The sequence below is a fragment of the Aulostomus chinensis genome, chromosome 23 (assembly GCF_037954235.1).
Source record: "Aulostomus chinensis isolate RoL2024-O1b breed Wild chromosome 23, RoL_Achi_v1.0, whole genome shotgun sequence".
NCBI classification, from domain to species: Eukaryota; Metazoa; Chordata; class Actinopteri; order Syngnathiformes; family Aulostomidae; genus Aulostomus; species Aulostomus chinensis.
In genome coordinates this window covers 21,468,034-21,492,435 of record NC_141342.1, presented here as the reverse complement: position 1 = coordinate 21,492,435, position 24,402 = coordinate 21,468,034, and the positions used below count along the sequence as shown (strand labels likewise).

Below are 24,402 nucleotides of genomic sequence, written 5' to 3'. Positions count from 1 at the left end.
TGTGTCTGTGTCCATCTGCAGTTACACCACCTCGACTTAGTTACCCAAATACATCTAGACATATACTGATACTCACCTGAGTACATGACAACAACTCAGGTAATACTCCACTGTTCAGGTCATAGTGGGTGGAGGCGTGGTACTGGAGTAGTGGAGGGGGTTTCTAATGCTCTGTCCCTCTAAAGGCGTCTAATTCTACACCACTGCAAACTACAACTTGAACAGACTCCAATCAAGACATGCAGCTCCCTCTTAAAGGGACACACCGACTTTCAGAGAAATGTGCCTGGTGTCCAATGTCCTCAGAGACAGACAAGGAGACAGAGAGGCTTCTCTCCTGTGCTGCATTAGGGAGCTCAGTCCTACGCTAGTTATCTTAGCACAGTGAATGGCAGTGGGTGGGAATTGTTAATGACTTTTGACAAAACTGCACTAACAGCTGAATAAACATAATAACACTTCCAGTTTGGAATGAGTGCAAGTAACAAGGTTCAATTCAAGCACCCGCTCGTTGCACTCAGGGCTACAGGGATGAGCATCAAACTGGTGAAGTTGCAGTTTTGTTTTTAGTTCAAATCAAAGTGTCTGTGGATAACTGATAGTATGACTGGATTAAGAGGACGTGGATTATACCAGACGGTGAGCTGGAGCGTTCAGAATAAAACAGAAAAGAATAGAAAACGTTAAACATCCCCGAGGGAGAATTGACGTGTCCAGCAGCTCACATAACACAACACCCACTCTTCCACTCCCATAAATGCAAATAGACCTTTCCGGACAGGTTTGTTGTTTTTAGCCATCGGTCTCCATTAGCTTGAGGCTAAATACACATGGCTGGCTCTTTCTGCATTCTGGAGTCACAAAGAAGTAATGCTGGAGGAAAACATATGTCTTATTTGTGACTATTTTAAAGACAAAGAAAATATTGGGTGATGTACAACTTTAAGTTCATTGATTTTTTTCTTTCACCCCTGGGAATCACACAGAAATGGAGAAGAAGAAAATAATCATTACCTCCACAAAAGGGCTTGAATACATTTGGAGAGTGAAAACCTCCTCACACACTAATAGCAAACACTTATTATGCAAATCTGCAACAGAAACAAGCAAGTCTGTGAAAATTACAATTATACCTAAACTTATTCAGGACCTGAAAAATTAATAAATGACCCAAATTGACAAATTATTCTCACTACAGTGCAAGAATCCTCAAAAAAAATCACGTTCCCAGCTCCAGATCTGCCCAGGGCCGGAGCGCCAGGCACAACCCCCTGGTCAAACTTTCATGAGAATCCATTCTTAACGGTTTGTGTCATGCTGGTATGATAACCTCCCTGGCAGCAGCTGACGAGGAGGTAGGTTGAACCTATGTGTCGAGTTCCTCTGTGAGCTCATGTGATCCATTTCCTCTGAGATCTGCTCTTAAACTTTACACCCACACCTCCGCTCAGCGCTGCTATGCTGGCCTTTGTAAGCGTTCCCAAGTGAACCTCTCTGCCGCCCAGAACATTGTTTCTCAGTTTGATCTGATTTCCATCTGAACCACCCTCAGAGCAGAACAGCAGGTGAGTTTCAACACAACAGGCAGAGGGTGAAATTTCAAACCCAACACCATGGCTTTCCACTAACCCTGCAGTCACGCTGAGATAACCGCCGCTCACCGCCAGATTAAAGGCACCACTGAACCTTGCCAATGATGACACGTCACACTCATTGAACAATGACATGAATTCAAGAGTACTAACTCTATGACAAGTGGAATAAGATGACAGCAGGAGATGCTTTTTCAAGCTCTCCACTGCCCCCTGCTGCTGGTTGAGTCTCACAGCAGTGGAGGTGTTGACTGCTGCTCAGGAGAGAGGCTCCAGTTCTTTCTGCCTCCCTGGAACCTGGACATGGTTATTCATGACATCATGTTCGATGACTGACTCGCTTGTTCTTGTCGAAGCAAACTTAGCCCTTCTAGACAAAAGCTGCCACCAGAGTGCATCTTTAGTCCCATACGAGACGAGGTGCAGCCTGAGATCCTTCAGTGGGTCACGTTGATCCCGATTGTGAACCGGGGGGATGGGGTCTTAGTGGGCTTTGTGGTCTCTTTTGAACGACCTCAAGAGGAGTTCAGATTTGCCCAATCATCGTGCTCTTTTTAAATGTGCTCTGACTTGTTACTTGGATTTGTGTATTTAACAATCTATAAATATATGCAACGGTATCGGAAATTAGCGAGGGTCACGGGCCATTCGGCCGCCAATTTCACCAAGAATGCCCCCAAAATATTTTCTTTCCATTTTCACACACACTCTGGATGACATTTTGAATATTCTTGAGAAAAAAACGTGTGTGTTTCCAATTACCTTTGTTAAGTCATAAGAAATCAGCATGACAAATGAGGATTCCCCTCAAACAAGAGAACAGGTGTATAACTTTACATCCATCGCAAAACGGTACCAAAATTCCCTGTTGGTTATTCAACTGTCGTCTGTAAATGTCCATTGATGACTTCCTAAAACGATTCCAGAGGAAGTGATGGACAAAATCCCCTGTCAGTTGACTCAAGGACCCATGCCGCGACTGCCATGGTCATAACGTGTAAAGAGTAAAGATTAGCTCAATGCTAATTTGGCTTTTGTAACTTTTCCGATCACGTCACTGATTCAGCAGGTCTCGCCCACGAGGTCATTGCGCTGGCATGGCGATGTGGCTAACGACATGTTGAGTGTGTCCCTGCATATCGGCCGATGAATTAGAGAGAAGCACGAGGCAACAGTGGCTCTGGGTTTGCTAGATAATTAGATCACTAGCAGCAGAGTGTTCTGTCAACAAAATACTCTATTACTGGCCACAACTGTAGACCCATGTTTGTTTTTCATCATTTCTGTATATTATTATTATGAACTCACCAAATAACCGCTGACAACGACGGGACACAAAGTCCAAAGGAATAATCAAATCATCCGATAGTTTGTAGAAAAAAAAGTGATCAATAATTTATCGTGTGCGAAACCTAAAACAAGCAAAAAAAACTTTGACACTGAAGAAAGTCCAGAAAGAAGCATTGGCAGTGAAAATCTTCCACTGAAAATAAAACCCTGGAATGAATGTAACACATGGTCATGTTTTCCCCACACACAAACACACCCCACACACATGATTCTAGCTTTAATTTTACAGTTTGTTTTTTAATGTTTCTTCACCCAGATTGCACATTTGGGCTTAATCTGGGACGCTTTCGGCTCAGAAAGGGCATCAACTAAAATGTGTGGACCAGATGCTGCCCCAATGTAATATGTCAAGCTTAACTTGAGCCAGATCTGGGCCACCCTCACTCTGAGTCAACACTGTCAATCAAGGCCTAATATGGGCCAGCAGAGAACTGAGCTGAGAAGATTTAGTCTCCTAGTAGAACATTTGGTTCCCGGTTACCAGGTCAGTGACCTGAAATCAGGTGTGTGGTTCCCAGCAGCTGAAGATATCAGCAGGTTCAGGTCTACATCAGATCCACCAGTAAACACCAGACTGGTGGGTGGTGGAGGTTCAGTTCTACATCAGATCAACCAGTAAACACCAGACTGGTGGATGTTGGAGGTTCAGTTCTACATCAGATCCACCAGTAAACACCAGACTGGTGGGTGGTGGAGGTTCAGTTCTACATCAGATCCACCGGTAAACACCAGACTGGTGGATGTTGGCGGTTCAGTTCTACATCAGATCCACCAGTAAACACCAGACTGGTGGGTGTTGGAGGTTCAGTTCTACATCAGATCCACCAGTAAACACCAGACTGGTGGATGTTGGAGGTTCAGTTCTACATCAGATCCACCAGTAAACACCAGACTGGTGGATGTTGGAGTGGTGGAGTCTTAAAAACATGAGCTGCTAACAAGAGTCTAGAGGAGCCTACAGAGGTCCTGGAGGTCATTAAAGGTCATCAAGGGAAACACAAGAGGCCTGAAACTTAGTGGTGGTGACCTTGAAGTCATGTGACCCTGGTGTAGCTCCTTCATAGGCTAACGTTAGCTTAGCACTGCTAACCGTAGCATCCAGGCTTCCAGCATCATCAGAGGGTTCATCAGTGAAGATGATCCTGATGAACTGAACCTGGAAGATCATCAACCTTTGTTCACCAGAGCTGATTTATTGATTCAATCACCACAATCACATGGAGCGATCCTATTGGCTGCTGGGGGAGGAGCCAGGAGATGACCACTTCCTGTTGGTGGAAGAACCATGGAGATGACCACTTGTTGGACTACAAACACACCTCATCCCTGACATGACCACTTCCTGTTGGACTACAAACACACCACATCCCTGACATGACCATTTCCTGTTGGACTACAAGCACACCACATCCCTGACATGACCACTTCCTGTTGGACTACAAAACTGCTTCATCCAGTGGTGCTATATAGGCCCTCATAGGCTATACGCTCATTAATGCTTGGGTCTGTAGTAGTTTGTAGTTTGGGGGAATTCAGGGGCCTGTATGATGAAGAAAGTGAGCCATCTTGACAAATCCAGCAGCTGCCCCTTGCACATGCTTGTAAGCAGTGACACACCTGCAGTTAGCACCTTGCTGACTCAGGTTTTCCTGATCTAGTTATGAACCCGTTCATCCAAAATTGGCAGCATTGGAACCAGATTCTGGTGACCTACCAGACCTCATATTAACGGGAGCTTGATCACCATGTGAGGTCATTCTTCCTGCTGCTCTGAGAGCTCCAACATCTCTAATCAGCTCCATGGCTGAGAGTTCATCCCTTATAGTCAGAGGAAAAAGTAAAATCAGCTTATCAGGCTAAAGTACAACTTGGATGCCAGTTTGGAAGCTATGATGAACATTTGTAACACATACTTGTTAAACTTTTCCCCTGGTTTTCATTCCAAATATTTAGTTTCACATAGAGGTTTGATTAAAAGGGATCATCTGACTGTTCATGCCAGACTTCATGGAATGTGAGACTTTATTTTAGCAACATTTGCTACTTTCATGAGTTTATTACCATAAGCAATAGGAGCCATGGCCAAAATATAAGAAAATAAAGTTGTAATTATCTGGAATTAACTTTTAAATTCCTCAGATGCCAGGTGAAAGTTTCCCAGCTACTAGAACTGTATAATGATAGGAAGAAAAACATACACAAATATGTACGTCAACCTGTGATCCAACTGGAGCTTTAATTAACTGGAGAGAAGAAAGAAACTGATGCAGTCTTGCTGCACACATCCATCTCAGTGCTGGAGAGGAGATATTAGGGACAGCAACACGTGCAGTGCCTCATCACGACATCAATGGTCTGAACTGGGGATTACCTAAGGACCACCCACCAGGAGCATGTAGACGACAAACAATAAGCTACTATTATTGTCACAAGTACATTTTAAATGTTGCCTTCTTGTAAACTTCTACAGGTTTTTTTGTTTTGCTTTGGACGGAAATTGTTTTTTGTTATGTATTGTAGGACTTACGTAGCTCTCACCTCTGTAGTAGCTGAAGGGTTTTTTTTTCAAAATATTAATGTGTCCTCTCCATATCAAAGATAAGCATAATCCTTTATTTTAAATGTTTCATGGAAATTTGAGCATATTTATGTCCTTTGCCCTTCATTGAGTTGTACCTCAGAGGCTTTCTGCTAGAAAGACTTGGTAGTGATTGTGAAAGGAAGTTTAACTCAAACCAGGACAGTTTCTTATTGTGACTCAAGAGGACTTATCGCATAAACGTATCAAAACTACAAAGGAAAAATGAAATGTCATAAAAAAAATGTCATCAGATAATATGCCCCAGATTCAACTGTCTATCAATAAAATTACACAAAGCCTACTGCACTCATTCATAATTAATGCCTCTTGCCCCGTTCAGGGTTGCGGGGGAGACATTGATGGAGAGGCAGGTTCACCCTTGACAGATCACCTGTCAGTCACAGAACCGACACCTCGAGACTGACAACTATTCAAACCTACGGACAAGAAATTATACACCACTTTTCATATATCAGGTTTTTCTTTTTTTAAGATATATTACATTCTGCTTCTTTTGATGTTTATTATTTGCAAAAATTGTTGTTTTTTTAAAAGGCTATAACACTCACAAAAAACTTCTTCAACCGCTTTTACCTCTGATTTTCTTAAAACAAAAAAAAAATTTCTCACAAACTTTTCAACTGAAAGCAGAGGTGTGAGGCAACAGTGCTAACGGCTGCACCAGCACGCCGCCAAACTAAAAAAGGTCCAATCTAGAACAGCTCACTGGTACCCGGGTTCTTCCTTTGTCATCCTTGCATTTCCACAACTCAGTCTGTTGTTGATGGCTTTGCTAAGGAGGTACTGCATGGACCTGGGGAACTGACTTCCCTTTAGGTTCTGTCTGTTGCGCAGCTCATGAATTACAACGTTACTGTTTTCACTATCCTCTTAAACTGTAATACACACTTCTATTCATGTATTGTGAAGACCATCAAATCCAGGACATCCAATATCACAACACTTGGAGGAGAGGATGTAACACAGGCCAAGGAACAAACCATTAAACTCCGAGGCAGATCGGGACATTTTAATCACTTTCTCAGAATTATTTCATGAACCTTGGTGGAGCTGTCGTGACCTCCAGGTCCAGTCTGTTGTTATTAAAGTGAACGTTTTCACTGCTCTGTCTTTGCAGAGTCTTCAGCTATGATGTCCACCAAGGAGATCGTGTTTTCAATGCCATTGGATTGTCTGTTGGCAGATTTCGCCAAAACCACCACAGCTATCCCAACACTTAGTGGAGGGGAGGGAGCAGGGGCCAAGGAAGAAGCCATTAAACTCTGGGACGATGCCGAGATTTTCACTACTTTCTCAGGAATATTACATGAACCTTGGCGGAGCTCTGTTTATCCCGTCAGATAATTGCACTCAACCTAAGGGCTGAATTTTATGAACCATGGTGGAGTGGTGGAATGGTGGAGCAAGTCCCAGCAGGAATCACTGAATTCAAGAAATTAAAAAAACAAAAGATATTTAATGTTGTGTTTAAAGATATCTGGCATCTCTTTGCTTTTATATGTTTTTTCCTTCTGCAGTATCTCCAGGTATGGATGGATCATTCATCTCAGCCGGTTCCCATGGTTACCCTCACGATGAAAAATACGATTCATGTTTGGAGAGGACGGTCTGACATCAGCAGGTCTTCAATCAACCTGAGAGGAGGCAGCGTGTTCCTGAGCCATGCAGAGCAACTGACCCGGTGATAACTCTTGTGGGTCTGGAGGGAACGTCCAAAAGGGCTGTTTGACTCAAGATCGACGAGATGCTAAATCTAATGTAGCCGCAGGAAAACCACGTGATTTGTGGTGTACTGATACCTCCTAAAGATCCTTTTCGGCAGGTGTATGGAAGCTGCTCCTCACAGTTCACATTCAGGTTCATGTTTTCTTTTATTTTAGCATTTTCCCATCATTTCATTACTTTTTATTTGCCCTTCCTTGCTCTGCTTGTTCCACTCTCCGATCATATCTTACACTCCGCTGTGTTGCATGGCACCCCTGTGGTTCCCTCGTCATTGTGCGTCATTATTAAGGGCAGCTGACGGTTCCTTGTGTTTTACTGGTTCTTCTTCCTCAGAGGAACCTTGTGTTCTCATGCATGAAATTACACTTAACTGTGCACATTAGTCCAGTCCTGTGTTGGGCTGAATGATTGAAAAGATATGTAATTGAGATTATTTATAATAAATTATTTGTACATCATTGTTCACATTGAAAAACCATTCAAATGATAATGTGTGCATTTGCTGCACTTTGATGAAGTACTTGCTTTGGGTGATACTTTTACATCGCTCATTTTAATTGACATGTTGTACTCTTTACTCAACTACAAGTATCCCACTAAACCCACCAAATACTTTTTGCATGGATAACATACAACATATACTTTGAAATTTGAGACCCTCCAGACTCCCGATCTTTAGAGGTCAAAGGTCAAGGGTCACTCCCAGGCAATAAAATACACAAACATAATGTAGCGTATATACTTTTATTTTCATACTTAAGTTATTTTCATACTTAAGTCAAACACTTCTCTACTTTTACTTAATTAATTTTGAATTGGGAGTTTTACCAGAGTAAAGGTACTAAGTTAAGTGCTTCTTCCACTCATGTCACTCGAAAATTGTGATCCTGCTGAACGCCACCAGAAAGCAGAAAAAAATGCACCTGCAGCTCCTGAGCACAGGACTTACACAGCGAGTACACTCAATGAACAGAATAGCCAAATACTGCAATAATTCTTAAATACTCCACTCACCAGCACCAACAGAAATCACTCCAGGCTTCATCTGACATTTACAAAATGAAAAGCCTTACCTAGTTCTGTTCTGTTTTTGAATCATCCGGATCTTCCGTTCGTTTGTGATCCACGGCTGAGTTGATGGTTTGGTGCGGATAGGTGTAGCTGGGAATGCTAATGCTAACAGGCTAGCTGTCTCCACCGGTCACGTCGCTGGTCCTCTGCGGTGATTGGCCTCCTCGGTATCGCGGTCATTCGGGTATTCGCCCTCCATTTGCTGCTCATCAGTTCAAGGTTTCTTCCCGCTCTTCATTTGGCGCCAGAAGACTGCTAGTAGTAGCGGCTAGCTAGCTTGCTAACTAACTGCTGCCGTGCTAAGACGAATGGTAAGGTTGTCTTTTAGCTGAAAAAGTGTAACTTCCATATTTATTTAGTCTCTATGACCTTTATTGGCTTCAGTTTCGCGCTCTTTATTTTATTTGTTTCGGACGAATTTTCGAATTTCAGCAAGATATTAATTTATTTATTTTTCCTCTTCACCTCTGACATGGACGGATCCATTGCAGGGCCGGGGAGGGGTCAGACGGTTGACTGGAAGGACGGGCGATACCAACGTTTTTTTTAAAAGCTTTTACAATTCCGTACGACGCAGATACTTTTTCTTCCTTTCTGTTTCAGCTTTTGTTACTTCCTGATCCTGATACCAATCGTTTTGTTTCATTGTTTTGTTTCCCCGCCCCCATAATAATCCTCATTTACACAGGTTAAAAAATGCAAAACACGTGACTTATACATGACAACACAAGTGTTTATATTCTGTTAAAGTGTATGGTTAAAATATAACGCCATGAACCCCATCATAATGATGGCAAGTCACATTAGCAGTGGTGAAGTACACGCTTCCTTAATGATATAAATGATCATAAGTGATAAAATATTGTGTGCAATTTAAACCAATATTTCTGCACATATCACTGAAACACAATTTTCTGATATGTTTGTACAAATTTTTTTTATTTTTTATTCTAGTCATCTGTTCTAGAAGTGTTCTTATTCTTGCACTGGAGAGGATGTACAATGACAGTCTATTCTGTTCTATTCTAATCCCAAATGTAATAGTACTCTGGTACAGAAACCTTTTTTTTTTCTTCACAGTAACTGATGGGATCTGGTGATTGTTTTCCTTTCAAATGAAGTGGAATAATCCAGGAAAAAAGTCCCTGTGGATGCCTGAACTCAGGTGAATTTTAGATTCTTGACACAAGCAGTACTTTAGTTTAAAGAAAGTAGTTAACAGTGATTACTGCAAAGTGTTTCCACTGATATTACATATATTAACAGGGCCTGCGCTCCCCAGTCTGGAGCCGAGACCCCTGTTGCCGGGCTGAACCCGGATCAGTGGAGCGGCTGTTCCGCTGGAGGTCAGCAGAGGGAAGCGTTGGACTCCTCTCTCCCCGGCTCAGACAATAAAAACAAGGCGAAACCCTCACAGTCGGCAGCGGCAGCAGCAGCAGCAGCAGCATCCGAGCAATGCCCGCGGAGAGCCGGGAGGACACGGACACACAGCCCTGGAGGATCTGGGACTAGAGATGTAGCTGCGAGGATGCCAGCCGTCCACCTCTCCCGCTTGCTCCTCTTCGCCTCGGTCTGCGCGGTTTGGGAGGCCAAATCTCTCCCGGATCAGGGAGCGTTCGGTAAGCTCGCCACGCAGGGGGATGCCGCACAATGAGGAGATGGGAGTGGTTGCTTTTTTATGGCTTTTTTGTCGACAAAGCCGTCGATCCTCGCATCGGATGCGCTCACGTAGGGTGTCGGCTGGAGGAGGGTTGATTCTCGGGGAGGATCTCGGGCGTTTCCGCTGTCTGATGCGGCGTTTAATGCTGTAGATTGATAAAAGTCCAGGAGGTGAGGTAGCGGAGGGCCACCCTGGTGTCTCAGCTCCAGCACTGTACACAATCATTGTAGTCTGAGAGGCCTTGATGTGGGCCTCACTTGCTCCCAGCACAGGAAGAGCCCGCATCTATCATAGGTGACGGTCACCAGACCAGATAGGATCTACGGTCCTATTGGGCCGAACATGCTCGTTCTGTGGAATAATCATGAAACAGATTTACGTGTTTATATGGTGGCGCGCATGTCGAAGGGCATTATGTAATTACATTGCATTATGCATGCCTGCAGCTATTTTAAGGTTGCATGGATGGTTGCCAACAGCTGTGGACTCTTTGTGCATCACTACAAATATGAGGCACTTTAGAAAATGTTTTTCTTTTTGTTACTTTACTGCCTCATCTCAAACACAGTGGGTTGTTTTTTGTTTTTTTACTCACATACAGAGAAGCTACACAAATGCTGATTTTCCACAGGAGGAGCGTCTAAATTATCCTGCGTCTGGCAGATTAAAATGCAAAGGTGCAAGTGAGGGATGATCTGAGCCATTCTGCAATTTCTGCTCTGATACAGATATCTGGGCTCTGTGTATCAGCTGATACAAAGCTCCAATACCAGTGACATCATGCCCACTGGAGCTTTTGAAACCAGGATGTTCTATTTATTCTTCATTTTATGTTACACTACAATTGTAGTGTGTCTGAGTGATTGTTGGATATGCAGAATTAAACATATTCATCCAAGTTGCACGTCGCATCAGCAGATAGCAGCTTTTGTCCGTTGTCTTTTCTTTTCTTTGTTTGTGCAAACAATAATGAATATACCATAGGATTTATGGCCTTTTTCTGATTGTTTTGGAAATTTGCAAATTCACAATATTCACGCGTGTTTTTAAATATGTAAAAAATGTGAACATCATGATGTAGCTATCGGCCTTCAGCCAAAATCAGTGGTAAAATATCTACGTGTGTGATCTCAGCAAATACCCACTGTCACGCATCCCTACTTTTGATGTGTATGTCAAACTGTCTATCGTCCCAGAGCCTGACAAACAGACAGAGACACTTGAGACCCAGGCTAGTTAGCTTAGCACAATGAATGGTAGTGGGTGGGAAGTGTTAGCATCAGCTAGCTCGGGTCCAGGATGTTGGCATGTCCAGCAGGAATCCTCCTCACCCCCAAATTAATTGGTGTCTTTAAGAATCGTGATGGTCTGGAAGGTGAAGTGTTATTTCATTGGAACAGTTCTATAGTTTCTATTTCCATCTCACCATTTATATCTTCAAAAAAATGAAACCATGAAATGTCGAGACAGTGTCGCCCACCTCTGGTTTGTCCCCAGCTGCATTTGTGGGTTTTGGATCCGGCACCAGGAGAGTTTGTCAGTGTGAATAATTCATTTTCAACTGTTAGCTTGTAATTACAACAATCAGGTTGGAGTTCTGGTTGATTGGCTGCAATTATCTTGTCTGATTTAATCTCCCTTTAACCACACGAAGATTTGGGAAGCACCTCAGAACGCCCTTGAACCTGCGATTGTGTTTACAATGTTGTGAGGAAATTACAGAAATTAATTCTGCCTGATTTCGTGAATTAGTCCTATTGAGATTATTATTATTGCCATTGTATTATAATTTAAAAAAAGGCAGAGTCTACATTTCTCAACTTATACTAAGAATACAAAAACAAGCATTTGTTCTGCACTGGTCAAAAGACTGGCTACTGTTTTGTGGACATGTTATCGCTCATCATGGTTTGATACATCATGCTGCACTAAGAAATTGCGGTTTTGCACGGCAGCAGGGGGCAGTATTTTTTTTATTTTTTTTGTCCATCTGGTTCTCAGTCCATTCTCAGCTGACTCCTTCGACTCGGGGGCTGATGTCAGCCGGCAAGTTTTCCTCCGAGTCTGAACTGCCAGTGAAGGCCGCGGAGGGTGAAGACTCTGGATGAGCCTCTCAGTGTTTGTGCCAGTGAGGCTGTTTGGAGTGTTTTAAGTGCAGAGGCCAGATTGAGGAAATCCTCTTCTCACACAAACACACACACACACACACACACACACACACACACACACACACACACACAAGGGAGCCTTTATTGAACCAATTATTGTAATGGCTGATTGCATTTAAACATGATTGTGGACACACACACACACACACACACACACACACACCTCACGTTGCCTCTTATCGGGTTGGAGCCGTGAGCAAGGCTGCTGCTGAAATCTTCTGGTCTTGTAGCTGGAGGGTTCGAGGATGTAGTGCTGGCAAGCTGAGTGAGGAGGCTTTTGGAGAGTCAGTGTGTAACCATGGAAACCTCCCTGGAGTGACCCACATCCTCTCTGTCCAAGAAGCCAGAGGAGAAACAAAATGTCCCAGGGTGGAAGGGGCCAGTGGATTTTTGCAAACACCATCATAATCTGCTGGGAATCATTTGCTGTGTTGTGCTTGTGTCAATGTCAGCGGTGTCACGCTAACATGTTTCCTCTTAACACGCTTACATAATCATTTGTTCCTTGTAAAATGAGGCCGTGCTGGAGCATAGTAACTGTTTTAAAACCTTGATTGGACCTCAGAAGAGTAGCAAACATTTAGTGTGAAGCATTGATCCTTCTGTGTTTGCTGTGGTTGGTCAATTGAGTTGCGAAAGGAGTTCAAACATGATCAGTGACGTGAGTTACTGGTCACCGTTCACTGGTTCCTGCATCTCACACTGGAGACTTTCATGGGAAGTGGGGCGACTTAAAGGAACATGGCAACTTTTAGTGAAAGTCTCTTGTAGGCGGTCGTCCCCAGAGACAGAGAAGAAGACAGAGATCCTCCTTGAGGGAGCTAAGACCAGGCTAGTTAGCTTAGCTTAATGACTGGGAGTGGGTGGGAGGTGGGATACTCGTGTGTGGACCTAACAAAGTTTCAACCGTTAACTAATGAATTCCCCCTTAAGCCAAATCAGATGTTGTTCAGTTCTCTCTTTGTGCTTTGCAGAGGTGCAAATAAAAGTCCAGGTGTTCGACAACAGTGACTTGTCACCGCTGGCCGACGCTCTAGTGGAAGTCCATGGCAATCAAACCATCGTGGCATCTAATCGAGCCAGCAGCGATGGCGTCCTGAGGGTCAGCTTCCTGTACCGCGCAGGAACGTGGGTCATCATCACAGCTTCCAAACAAGACTACGTCACCAACTCGGTGCCCTGGCACTCCAGCCGCATCCCCTGTAAGTCAGTGAGGGAGTGACGCAGCTTTGGCCCCCTGCAGTAAATGGTTCTTACACCTGGAAACGTGTCTCCTGTCTCTAGTGTACGCGTCTGTCAGCCTGTACCTCCTCGTGCAGAGGCCGGGGACGCTGATTCTCTACGATGACGTCCTGCAGGTGCTGTCGGGATCACCAGGTAACAAGATATATATCTGAGGTCATGTCTTTGAATGCACCGTCGTGTCGGCTTGGTATCTGCAGATATTGGTCATGTATCAGTATGGTTTTGCTGGTCTCTTCGTAGCTCATCATTGGATGTTTTTGAGGAAACTTCACTGCAAATGTAGGATTTATAGGCTTTTCAGGTGTTTTTTAAATACAGAGAAACTTCTTCAGCTTTTGCAGTTTCGCCGTGTGAACAGTTTTTTTCTCAGAGATGGAAAGTAACGAAATACTGGGTTACTGTGCTTCAGCAGATTTCTCAGGTAACTCTACTGGGGCTGTCAGTTCATGGCAGATTACTCATTTAATCGGAGGAACCGACTCACACTTTGACTTTAGAAATTCTAACAAACTGTCTGCACCAGACTCAGTTGGACCCCTCAGCAGTTTTTCTGTCGTCACATCTTAATTTTGTTTCACACCCGTCTACTATCACACTTTGGCCTCCGTAGGTTTCACTCCCTCACATTTGCATGACCCTGCTCCTGTCACCATAGCAACAACTGCAGCAGAGTACTTTATTACAGTTTTCACAGCTCATTGCGGTCCTGTTCAGACCTGCATCGACGTCAGAATTTTCATCATTTCACACCTGGACTGAACACATGGTATCAGATGTCACTTTTCCACTCCGAAGGTTAATAAAGGCAGGTGGGTTTTTTTCTGCTGTTTTGAACCAGCGGGAGGCAGAAGTGCACTTTTCATGCTTCGTCTGCCTGAACTGAAAGCAGAAATTCCAACAGTTCAGACTGGGATGTGAACCGGGCCACCGAAATCATCCTTGATGTTTGAGGTCTGAGAAATGAGCCGCAGTTCACAAGTGCCTGTGGATTTGAAGAGGAGTGGTGGGCTGATGAGCTCAACTTTTTGTTCTGGCAAGGTTGAAGCCCCTTTTCTGTGTTTAGCTAAATCACTGCCATCTATATGTTGTGTTAGCTTGTAGCAGTAGCACCAACCCAGTTCGACACCAACAATAAAACTTAATTTTGAGCTCGGCTTAAGCTGGCACAGCTAAATAATAAAGCCACACAGACTCTGTCTTCATCTGGTCTCAATTATTTCTATTACACACACAACCAACCACTGTCCTCCTCAATGTTTGTTGTCTGTGATTTATCATGCGAGTTTTGTGAGTCCCTGAACTCGCCTTTCTGAAGGATGAACGTCAACTGTGTGGTCACTCATCTTGATTGAATTGTCTCATATGTGTGTGTTTCTGGGCGGCCCGGTGGAGCAGTGGTCCTCACCGTGGCCCCCCAGCAAGAAGGTTGTGGGTGGAGCCCCGGCTGGAGCACGGGGTCTTTCTGGGTGAGTCTCCATGTTCTCCCTGTTCCTGCTGGGTTCTCTCTGGTACTCCAGCTTCCTCCACAGTCCAAAGACATCAAGAGGGATCAGGTTAATCCAGACTCTAAATTGACCGTAGGCGTGGCTGGGAGAGCCAATGGTTGTCTGTCTCTATGTGTTGGTCCTGCCATGGACTGGTGACCTGTCCAGGGGGAAGGCTGCTGGGATAGGCTCCACCCCCACCACCCTGAACAGGAGAAGAGGGAGAACATGGAGGGATGGTTGGATGGATGGATGAATTAATGGATGGATGGATGATGGGTGGATGGATGGATGCTGGATGAATGGACGATGGATGGATGGGTGGGTGGATGATGGATGGATTGATGGGTGGATGGATGAATGGATGCTGGGTGGATGAATGGACGATGGATGGATGGGTGGATGAATGGACGATGGATGGATGGATGGGGTTTGTCCTTAATTGCTGTAAAAAGCAGTACAAACCTGTTGTCATGTCTGTGGTTTGATGATCCTCTGAGTGCCACCAGTCATTAGCCGACCTTCAGAAATGCTCCATTTCTGCTAAGAGAATACGGTTCTGTGTGGTTGTTTGTCTGCAGGTGCTCGTAACCAGCCGCTGGTGCAGCTCCAGAGGAAGTCGCTTCAGCTGCCGTCCAGCTCCAACTACACGGCGCTGTCGGCCGTGCTCACCACAGCCAGGAGCCAGTATGAAATTGGTGGTTTTCCGTTTCTTCTGGGCCAAGAGACCAACAGCTCAGGTCTGTCTCTCAAATCATTGTTGAGAACGAAGATATAACCCAGTGTAATCTAAGAATACTGTTTTAGCGTGAAATATATGTAGTTTGAGTAGATAAATATCTTCCAGGCGTATATGGAGGCTTGCTAGAAAATATGTAGCGTAATGTGTGTCTGAGGTGTTGAAGTAGTTTTCCTGGGTTCAGGTGTAGAAACAGGGTGGACTGATCTGACAGCACTGGCAGTGGTCAGCATTCAGCTCTTTGACAAAGATGGCAGCGAAATCCAGGTGACGGATTCGATCCACATCTCCGTTCCTCTTCCATCTGACACCCGCAACAGGATGGCCACCAGTGTGCCTGCTTGGCTGTATCAGCCCAAGACAGGTGGGACCAACATGTCAGTCATCGATGCTGGGATGTTTGAGTTTCTTTATGTTAAATACTGGCTCCTCCCTGAAATGTTCAGTATCTTAAGGTGTCAGGCTTGGAGCGTAACCCACTCACTTGTATGTCCTCAGGACTGTGGGTCCGCAACGGGACGGGCTACATCAAGAAGGACGGCACTCAGTTTGTCTGGAACATGGTAGTTCCCCAGATGGGCTACTGGTTAGCTGCCTTCCCCACATCTTCAGGTACAGTCCCCTCACTCATGGTTGCGTCAACACAAGCTTGTCTCTCTTCACCCCAGTTAAACCCTGAACACAACTATTGGACGGCACTCTGGGGACGGGTGGGAGTGTCTGGCAGGCAGCTACATCTCTTTCACACCTCCATGGAATCTTTCCTTAAAAAAAGAAGTCTAGAGGGCGTCTGGGTCCTGCAGCTGATGTACAACTGGGCAGAAGAAGGAAGTTGTAGGCCCAAAAACATTTAGAGTTTAGTTTAAGTGTAGGACGTAGTTTCCCCACCTCGTCGTTTCATTTACGACTGAAAATTGGTTGCTGTTTTTATTCCTTTTTTCATGTAAGTTTGTCAGTAAGCAGACAACAAGATCTCTGAAGCTAGAATTCATTGAAAAGACCTCTGGTAGAAGATACATGGCTTTCCTGGCTTCCCTCCAAATACAGATGGATAGATGGGTAGATGAATGGATGGATGGATAGATAGATAGATAGATAGATAGATGGATAGATAGATAGATGATAGATGGATAGATAGATAGATAGATAGATAGATAGATTGATGATAGATAGATAGATAGATAGATGATAGATAGATAGATAGATGGATAGATGATAGATAGATAGATAGATAGATAGATAGATAGATAGATTGATGATAGATAGATAGATAGATAGATAGATAGATAGATTGATGATAGATAGATAGATAGATAGATAGATGGATTGATGATAGATAGATAGATAGATAGATGGATAGATAGATAGATAGATAGATAGATAGATAGATGATAGATGGATAGATAGATAGATGATAGATAGATAGATGGATAGATAGATAGATAGATAGATAGATGATAGATAGATAGATAGATAGATAGATGGATAGATAGATTGATGATAGATAGATAGATAGATAGATAGATGATAGATAGATAGATAGATGGATAGATAGATAGATAGATAGATAGATAGATAGATTGATGATAGATAGATAGATAGATAGATAGATAGATAGATGATAGATGGATAGATAGATAGATAGATAGATAGATAGATAGATGATAGATGGATAGATAGATAGATGATAGATAGATAGATGGATAGATAGATAGATGATAGATAGATAGATGGATAGATAGATAGATAGATAGATAGATGAATGGATAGGTAGGTAGACAGATGAATGGATAGGTAGGTAGACAGATGAATGGATAGGTAGGTAGACAGATGAATGGATAGATAGGTAGACAGATGAATGATAGACAGATGAATGGATAGATAGACAGATGAATGGATAGACAGGTAGACAGATGAATGGATAGACAGACAGGTAGACAGATGAATGGATAGACAGGTAGACAGATCTGCCATGCTGCTGTATTTGTTCTCTATCCCTGCAACAGTCTCAGGTTCTTTTTTGGTCCATCAGCTTTACACAAATGGCACGGAGGGGAGACCAAGTGTGAGTCATTCTGCTGTGTCTTGCAGGGCTGGGTCTCTCTCACCCGGGCCTGAGGGACATCACCACATACCACACCCTGTTTCTGCTCTCCATCCTGGGCTCGCTGGCTCTGCTGGTGCTCATCCTCCTCTGTGTGCTGCTCTACTACTGCAGGTGTGGGCAGCGTAGGCGCAGGTCTCACTTTTGGGTTTCTATCAAAACAACAATGACAGCATTGAATCTTTGGTGACAATGTAATGTTCAGAGAACGTATTGGTGACGTGGGTTTTATTGATAGTTTGTTACCTGTGAACAGGAATATTTTATTTCTAACCTTTAATCTCTATTGACCTTTTAGGCGGAAATGTTTAAAACCTCGTCGGCAGCAAGGCAAACCCCACACTTCCAATCTGAATGGTGCCAAGAGAGACCAAGGCACATCCACTTCACGCCTAAACCTGATATGTGGCGGTCACGTTGAGTCCGGTCCCTCAAATGACAAATCTGAATTGTCCCCCTCACGAGATTACCAGAGTTCAAGGGAAGACCTGACCAAGCATGTTCCAGCCCACATGCTGCGACACGCAAAGGGGAAAAACACTTCAGGTCCCCAACGAGGTGAAAGCTTCCCGATGAAGGTCACTCGAGCCACGGAGACCAACAACCTCGACAATCCACTGCTGCATGAAGACTACAACCGAAGTTACAGCCCAATGGAGGGCAAGGAGTCGGAATATCACCGACACCACAATGCCAACGACAATCGTGGATACTCCTCTGACCCCCCGTCCCCACCTCGCTTCCAAGGCTACGTGCCGAGCCAGTCGGACAAACCGCCAGAATATTCAGCAGCGGCAGCGGACAGCCTGACCCGGCCCACCTCCCTCAACACCCAACCAGGTCAGATCATCTTCTGCAGCTCCATTGACCAGATGAAGGAGAACATGTACCGGAGCATGGTGCCGACCCTGGTCATTCCAGCCCACTACATGCGCCTGCCTTCAGAGTTTGCCGGTAAAGATGGAAAAGACCCAAAAGAGCAGGACAAAGATGGCCCTCAGATGGGAGGAGGCCAGCAGCATCACCACCACCACTCCCAGAAACAACAGCAGCAGCAGCAGCAGCAAGGTGGATCCCAGGGCGATGACTCGGAGGAGCCCAGCTGGGCGTCTGACTCATCCGGTGGACCCGTTACAATCCCGGTGCTCTTCAACGACTCCACAATGGCCCAGATGAATGGAGAACTGCAAGCGCTGACCGAGAAGAAGTTACTGGAACTGGGAGTGAAGCAGCACCCAAGGGCATGGTTTATCTCCCTGGATGGACGTGCTAACGCCCATGTGCGCCACTCCTACATAGATGTGGGTAATGACCTCAGTGGCGGCGGTGGCGGGGGATTTGGAGGTGGGTCCAGCAGCACTCCCAGAGACATCAATCTTGAACCACCTCTTGAGTCCCAAGAGCGCAAATCAACAGCCAATCGGAAGGGAAAAGATGACCGCTGGGGTGCAGGAGGACGGAAGGGACACAGCATTGGAGGCAGTGGTGGGAAGAGCTACTCCAAGCTGGCGTACCCTGACCACAGCGAGCCCAGCAGCAGCAGTGAGGGACGCCCGGTGTCACCCGAGGAGAATTCCCTCACCCCGCTCCTGGATGAAGGGCCGTCCTCCCGAGGATCCACCATCCCAAGAAAAGGACGCAGTCGTGTTAACAGCAGCCGCAGCAGCAACAGTGAGAACCGCCGCGACTCCATGACCAGTCCTGAGGACGACCCCGACGACAAAGAGGAGAACAAGAAAAGTCCCTGGCAGAAGATTGAAGACAGGCCACTCATGGTGTTCCACCCCAGGAAGTGAGCTTGAACTTGAAACACTGGACCTCTAACAAAATTGTCAAATGTTTCTGCATCAAACATGGAGGAAGAGTGGTCGACTCACAAAGACAGATCACAATAAGCACAACCACGCTTCACTGGTCCGGGGTTGACCTTTCTGGTGAGGTGCTACGGCACGTTCTACTTTACTCTTGTCGTCTCACTGTCAGTTGTTCCCACTGGTTTCCACTAAGATGATCTATGGTACAGTGAAACCTGCCCAGTTTATTGTGAATCGTGTCACCTGTCACGCCACCGAACGTCGTCTGAGCCATGGCATTTACTGTACTGACTGTGGAAATAGCCATTTTATAGAGCAAAGTATAATAATAAAGCACTTACTGATACTTTAATAACTGATTGATACTTATCAAGGATTTGGAAGTGACTGATATTTTGTATGGAGTTACTGGTAATTTAGCTGAATTAGATTTGCTGCCCTCTACTTTCACTCTTTTCAAGGTTCACATTGCCGTCTGACCATGTGCACCTGTTTCCTTGACTTCTTTCCTGCTCCAAACTGTAAATAATCTTTCCTGAAAGAAATCAGCTTCCAAAAACTAAAATATTTGAGGAATCTGAGAACCAGTTTCAGAACAGAACCGGGTCCTAGATTGTTTGATTTATCGGAGTTGTGTGCTTCTGCATTGATCAGTTCCATGCATTGATGCCGGCATGTTTTTCTGACAGTTGTAAAATGTGTCTAACAATGCTGGAAACTTGCATCAAGAGAAAAAAAGAAACACGGCAGAGATGAAGAAACCAGTTGCTTCATGCCGAAAGATGATTTCAGTGCGAGTTCTGACGTGCGTACGATGAAACTTGAATCAAGGCAGGAAACACCAGCGATGTGCTGAAACACCTTCCCGTCTGTCCTATCCTATGTAACACGGGCTTGAATTCCAGGAACGCCATGAATTCGACACGAGTGCCACTGCCTCCCAGCCGAGAAGCACATCTGTTCCCAAGCAGAAATGATCACATTCGCGCCGCTCGGTCAGGCTGGGCAGATTCTTTGACGAAGACTCTTTCGTCGACTAAGTGACATGAATGCTGTACAAATATTCCCTCGATGCTGACAATCGGCGTTGGCCTTCCTGTGCATAAAATGGACTGGAGTAAACACGGTAATTGATATGGAATCCACGCTGGCATTGGGCCTCATCATTATATGTTGTTATGCACACAGGTGTTCTTACTCACTGCGGGATTGAAAACCCTCAGTTTTGTCTTACAGACAGGAAGCGAAGCCTGATGGCTGTAACATCTTTCTCCTGACATCAGACGTGTCCTCCTTGTCTGGCAGGAACCTGCCGGTTCTACACGTATCGGGAGTCGTCATGACACATATCGCGACCCTCAACACGATTTATTGAAAGTCTCCAAACTGAGGTGAAACCTCGACTTGCTGTGAACCGCCTGGGGGCTCTGGTATGTAAAGGAGGAACGCAGTCAGAACCGTGAGATAAAAGTTCTGTTCCGTTGACTCGAGTTGCACAGTCGCAGTACAGCACGACGACTGAACACACTCTGTAGCTGTCATACGTGATGCGATTTTATCAAATATATTGCGATCGTGATACTAGGGGCTGCAACATCAGTGTGGTGTCATGGAAACCGTTACTGCGATACTGTATATTGCTGTATTGACTTTACTGCACAGCCTCTCTTGTAACTGGCAATCATGCAGGCTTGCCAACCCTTTTTGGAGGAAACTTTTCACTTCTTCTTCTGGTTGATATTTTTCTTGAGCCCCTTTGAGCGTTTGACGGTACACTTGCATTTTGCTCCTTCAGGGATGTACTTGATTTCCGCTTCCCCTTGTTTTGTGTTCATCTGTTGAAATGACTTCATAATTTGAACATGTGAGGGCATCACCTTCGAGTCTTTTTGTCACTTTTTTTAATTTGTAAAGCAGTAATCTACAGCTCTGCCAAAATAACGCATTTCTGCCTTTCTCCTGTCGTTGAGAATTTTGCGGAGACTTCTTCGCAGTTTTGTAAATAGTTTCCCAGACATTTGAAGGACCATTTGGTAGAGAGAGGTTGCATGCATATGAATGTATGAAATACAGTGAAGGCACCAAAAGCCCCCCACAGTCCTGCAGACCCCTGCATAGACAACCCCTAACCGCCAAGAAGCCTGGGTAAGTCTAGAACGTCTCAGCTAAAACACCACTTTACTTGAAGACCTTCCTATTTAGAATTCTCCTGAGACCTCTGGGGGTTGTTTGTCGACAGGGCCTGTACCACTTCTCTCCTGTAAGTGCCTTCTTTCACATTAATTATTAAGTGATAGGCATGGAGGTCCCTTTTCAACATGCAGTTTAACGAGATGGACGGGCACTGATAAGCACACTGCATTGTGGTAACGCCAACACGCATCACTGGGGAGCATGCCTGCCAACATGGACAACTTTTCTTGCGACTCTTTCATCCTTGGATATCTGAAACTCTTGTATCTGTCGTCTTTTTTCACCCGACTTGTAAATGGTATGATGAACTATATGAGATTTTATGTGTATACGATGTGCATGTAACCTGTAGATTAGGGTGTTTTTGATGAAAAAAAAAACCTTTTTTGGAAACGAGTCCGGGATGTTTGGCACAAAATGTGATGCACTGACGCGTTGAATAGTGTTGCCAAATTAACTTGGTTATATAAAGTTACACTGACTTTTCCATTAAAGGATGATTACGGTATTTTTAAACCTGAGCCCAATACTCCCAACTTCTTTGTGTCTAAATGACTGAAGATTCCAACAGGCTAAAAGTGTTTGAAGCACAGACACAGACAGACCTCTGGACCTGTTGCTTCGCCTGTTTTCATAGTTTTTACGTTCCGCTGGCAAACAGCGATTGTTCCAACTCTCCTGCAGCAACAACACAGGTCAACACGATCACCTGACGCGCAGCTCACCTGCAGCAGGTCTCTGTGCTCTTGGAACTGGTTTGTGTTCTCCTGCTTTGATGTTGTCGTCCTGGTAGCACAACTAGCTAACGTTAGCGTGTCCCCGTCCCCTGCATCGCCCAGGCACTCGCAGATTCTTTTTGTTGCCACTTCTCCAAAATGTGCAGGTGCAAACGATCGTATCACTCTAAGTTTTTAGACCAAAATGCAGTTTCTCGCTCTCGCTCTCCGAACTCGCATTTGCATCAGCCAACTACGTCAACATGGGCATTCATTCTCAGCTCTCGGTCTGATTAAGAATAACTCTTGCACTTGTGCGATTCCTGTTTTCAAAACTTGAGCGTTTACCTCTGCCGAGGCGAGGCTCAGCCAAACTCAACGTGAAGAAAATGCCATTGATTTGATGAGGTTAAATGGATAATGGTCTCTTCCTCGGGTCATGCCGTAGCCCTTCTCCACGATTTGGCGAAAATGAACACCAAAGCTTTTCCTTCATCCTGTTAAAAGATGAGCGGCGCTGAAAGTTCTCGCTCCTGATAGTTGGGACGCATTCTGACCCTGCAGGTTTGCGTTACAGACGTGTAAATCTACACAAACAGATTCCTCGCTAAGTCAGCAAGAAAATGATCAAAATGTGCCACAGTAGCAAAACGACAGACAGTTTCAGGTCAAATTCCAAAGGGAAACTCCAGCCCTGACCAAGGGGCTGGAATGTCTCCGTCACTTTGTTCTGAGGCATGTACGTGAAAAAGAAATATTCTACAAGGAACCCATAAAAACACTGTAATCGAAGTATTGTCTTATTTAGAAAACGTGAAGTGGCCGTTGATGTAAGTGCAGCCACTGCAGTCTAGGAATGGAGGAAGCCCTTCACATGGAAGAAGTTCTTCTTCATCATTTAGATCCAAAAGCGTTGGCGAAGTCGGGTCCAGGTACAGAAATACCACGTTATCCTTTGATCCAGTTCTAACAAACTTCACTTCCGGTCGTAAATGTTTACAACAATAACATCCTGACCAACACGCTGCCGCCGTTCATAGCTTCTCCACTGCCGATGACACATCAACAGCTGTGAACTTCATCAGAAAAGCTCGCCAGTTTAAAAAAATTAAAAAAAAAACAAAAAACCTTAAGATTTTTTTTGGGAGGAATAAAAGTTTGATTATAAAATCTGAAAAAAAAAAACTTTGGGGAAATACTAAAGGCTGTATGATAGCTGCGCTGCACTGTTGGTCCTTTCATCATCCGCTTGCTGTCCACAAGCCTGTCGGGAGCTACAGGCCAAACTGAAGCTGTGAGGTGGTGCCGGGTTGGAGGATGGAACGCAACCGGGAGGCAAACCCCACTGATCTCTTGTGTCCGCTGCTGTAAATGTACCTTTTCGGACCGCATATGGAATCGTTACGAGTTGTGCAATTGTGGCTTTCCTTGCTTGTTCTTGTTTTTTCCAGAGAATTTTTGTGAACTTGTGTTTCAGGAAGTCACAAAGGCACGTCAAAGGAACTGAAGCTGTGAAACGTGCAGGTTTCCTGGTGTTGGGGTCTTGACATGAGGGTTGATCTGTAGGCCTTCATCCTGTAAACCATTCGCTTCATAAACCTGGTCAGGTGTTAGTAAACTGTACATTGATTCTTTCTGTACATGAGACAAAGTAGAAATAAATCTGTTCCCACAGACATTCAGTGTTTGTCCTTTTTGTTTTGAGTGACAGTGCTGATGATGATGAGGCAGGTTGACCTGTAGAATTTCCAGTTGGTTAATGAATGTGAATCCGTTCTTCTAATAGGGTGAAGCATAGTCATGATAAATGAGCAATAATACATAAAATAAGCACATTGTTTTAATATAAACCGACTTAATAATGAACGGTTAATATTTAAAAGTACCCAACCAGTGCCTCCTGTTCACTAAATCTGCTCCAGTATGGCGGGAAATACAA

The 24,402-nt window shown here is 44.6% G+C and overlaps 2 protein-coding genes across 2 annotated transcripts in view; one reads left to right on the top strand and one right to left on the bottom strand.

Moving 5' to 3' along the window:
* The window catches only part of LOC147240062 (corticotropin-releasing hormone receptor 1), a 71,595-nt gene extending 62,783 nt beyond the window's left edge, over positions 1-8,812 (bottom strand). The window contains exon 1 of the mRNA XM_086195855.1: positions 8,343-8,812. The gene's annotated coding sequence lies outside the window, so the exon portion shown is untranslated. The remainder of the gene's footprint in view (positions 1-8,342) is intronic.
* fam171a2b (family with sequence similarity 171 member A2b) lies at positions 8,441-24,134 on the top strand. The gene is made up of 10 exons (XM_086195849.1): positions 8,441-8,651; positions 9,421-9,505; positions 9,607-9,959; positions 13,143-13,370; positions 13,453-13,545; positions 15,479-15,637; positions 15,821-16,000; positions 16,135-16,248; positions 17,728-17,854; positions 18,039-24,134. The coding sequence occupies exons 2-10, from the start codon at positions 9,456-9,458 to the stop codon at positions 19,534-19,536; spliced, it is 2,802 nt and encodes a 933-aa protein (XP_086051975.1). The 5' UTR covers positions 8,441-8,651; positions 9,421-9,455; the 3' UTR covers positions 19,537-24,134.
* Positions 24,135-24,402: the final 268 nt, after the last annotated feature.

What these genes read in the sequence shown, in the direction of transcription:
- fam171a2b (XM_086195849.1), top strand. Translation starts at nt 9,456, where the DNA reads ATGAAGTGGAATAATCCAGGAAAAAAGTCCCTGTGGATGCCTGAACTC. An exon ending in GCACTCCAGCCGCATCCCCT is followed by an intron (nt 13,371 to 13,452) that starts GTAAGTCAGTGA and finishes TCCTGTCTCTAG; the next exon opens with TGTACGCGTCTGTCAGCCTG. An exon ending in GCTGTATCAGCCCAAGACAG is followed by an intron (nt 16,001 to 16,134) that starts GTGGGACCAACA and finishes GTATGTCCTCAG; the next exon opens with GACTGTGGGTCCGCAACGGG.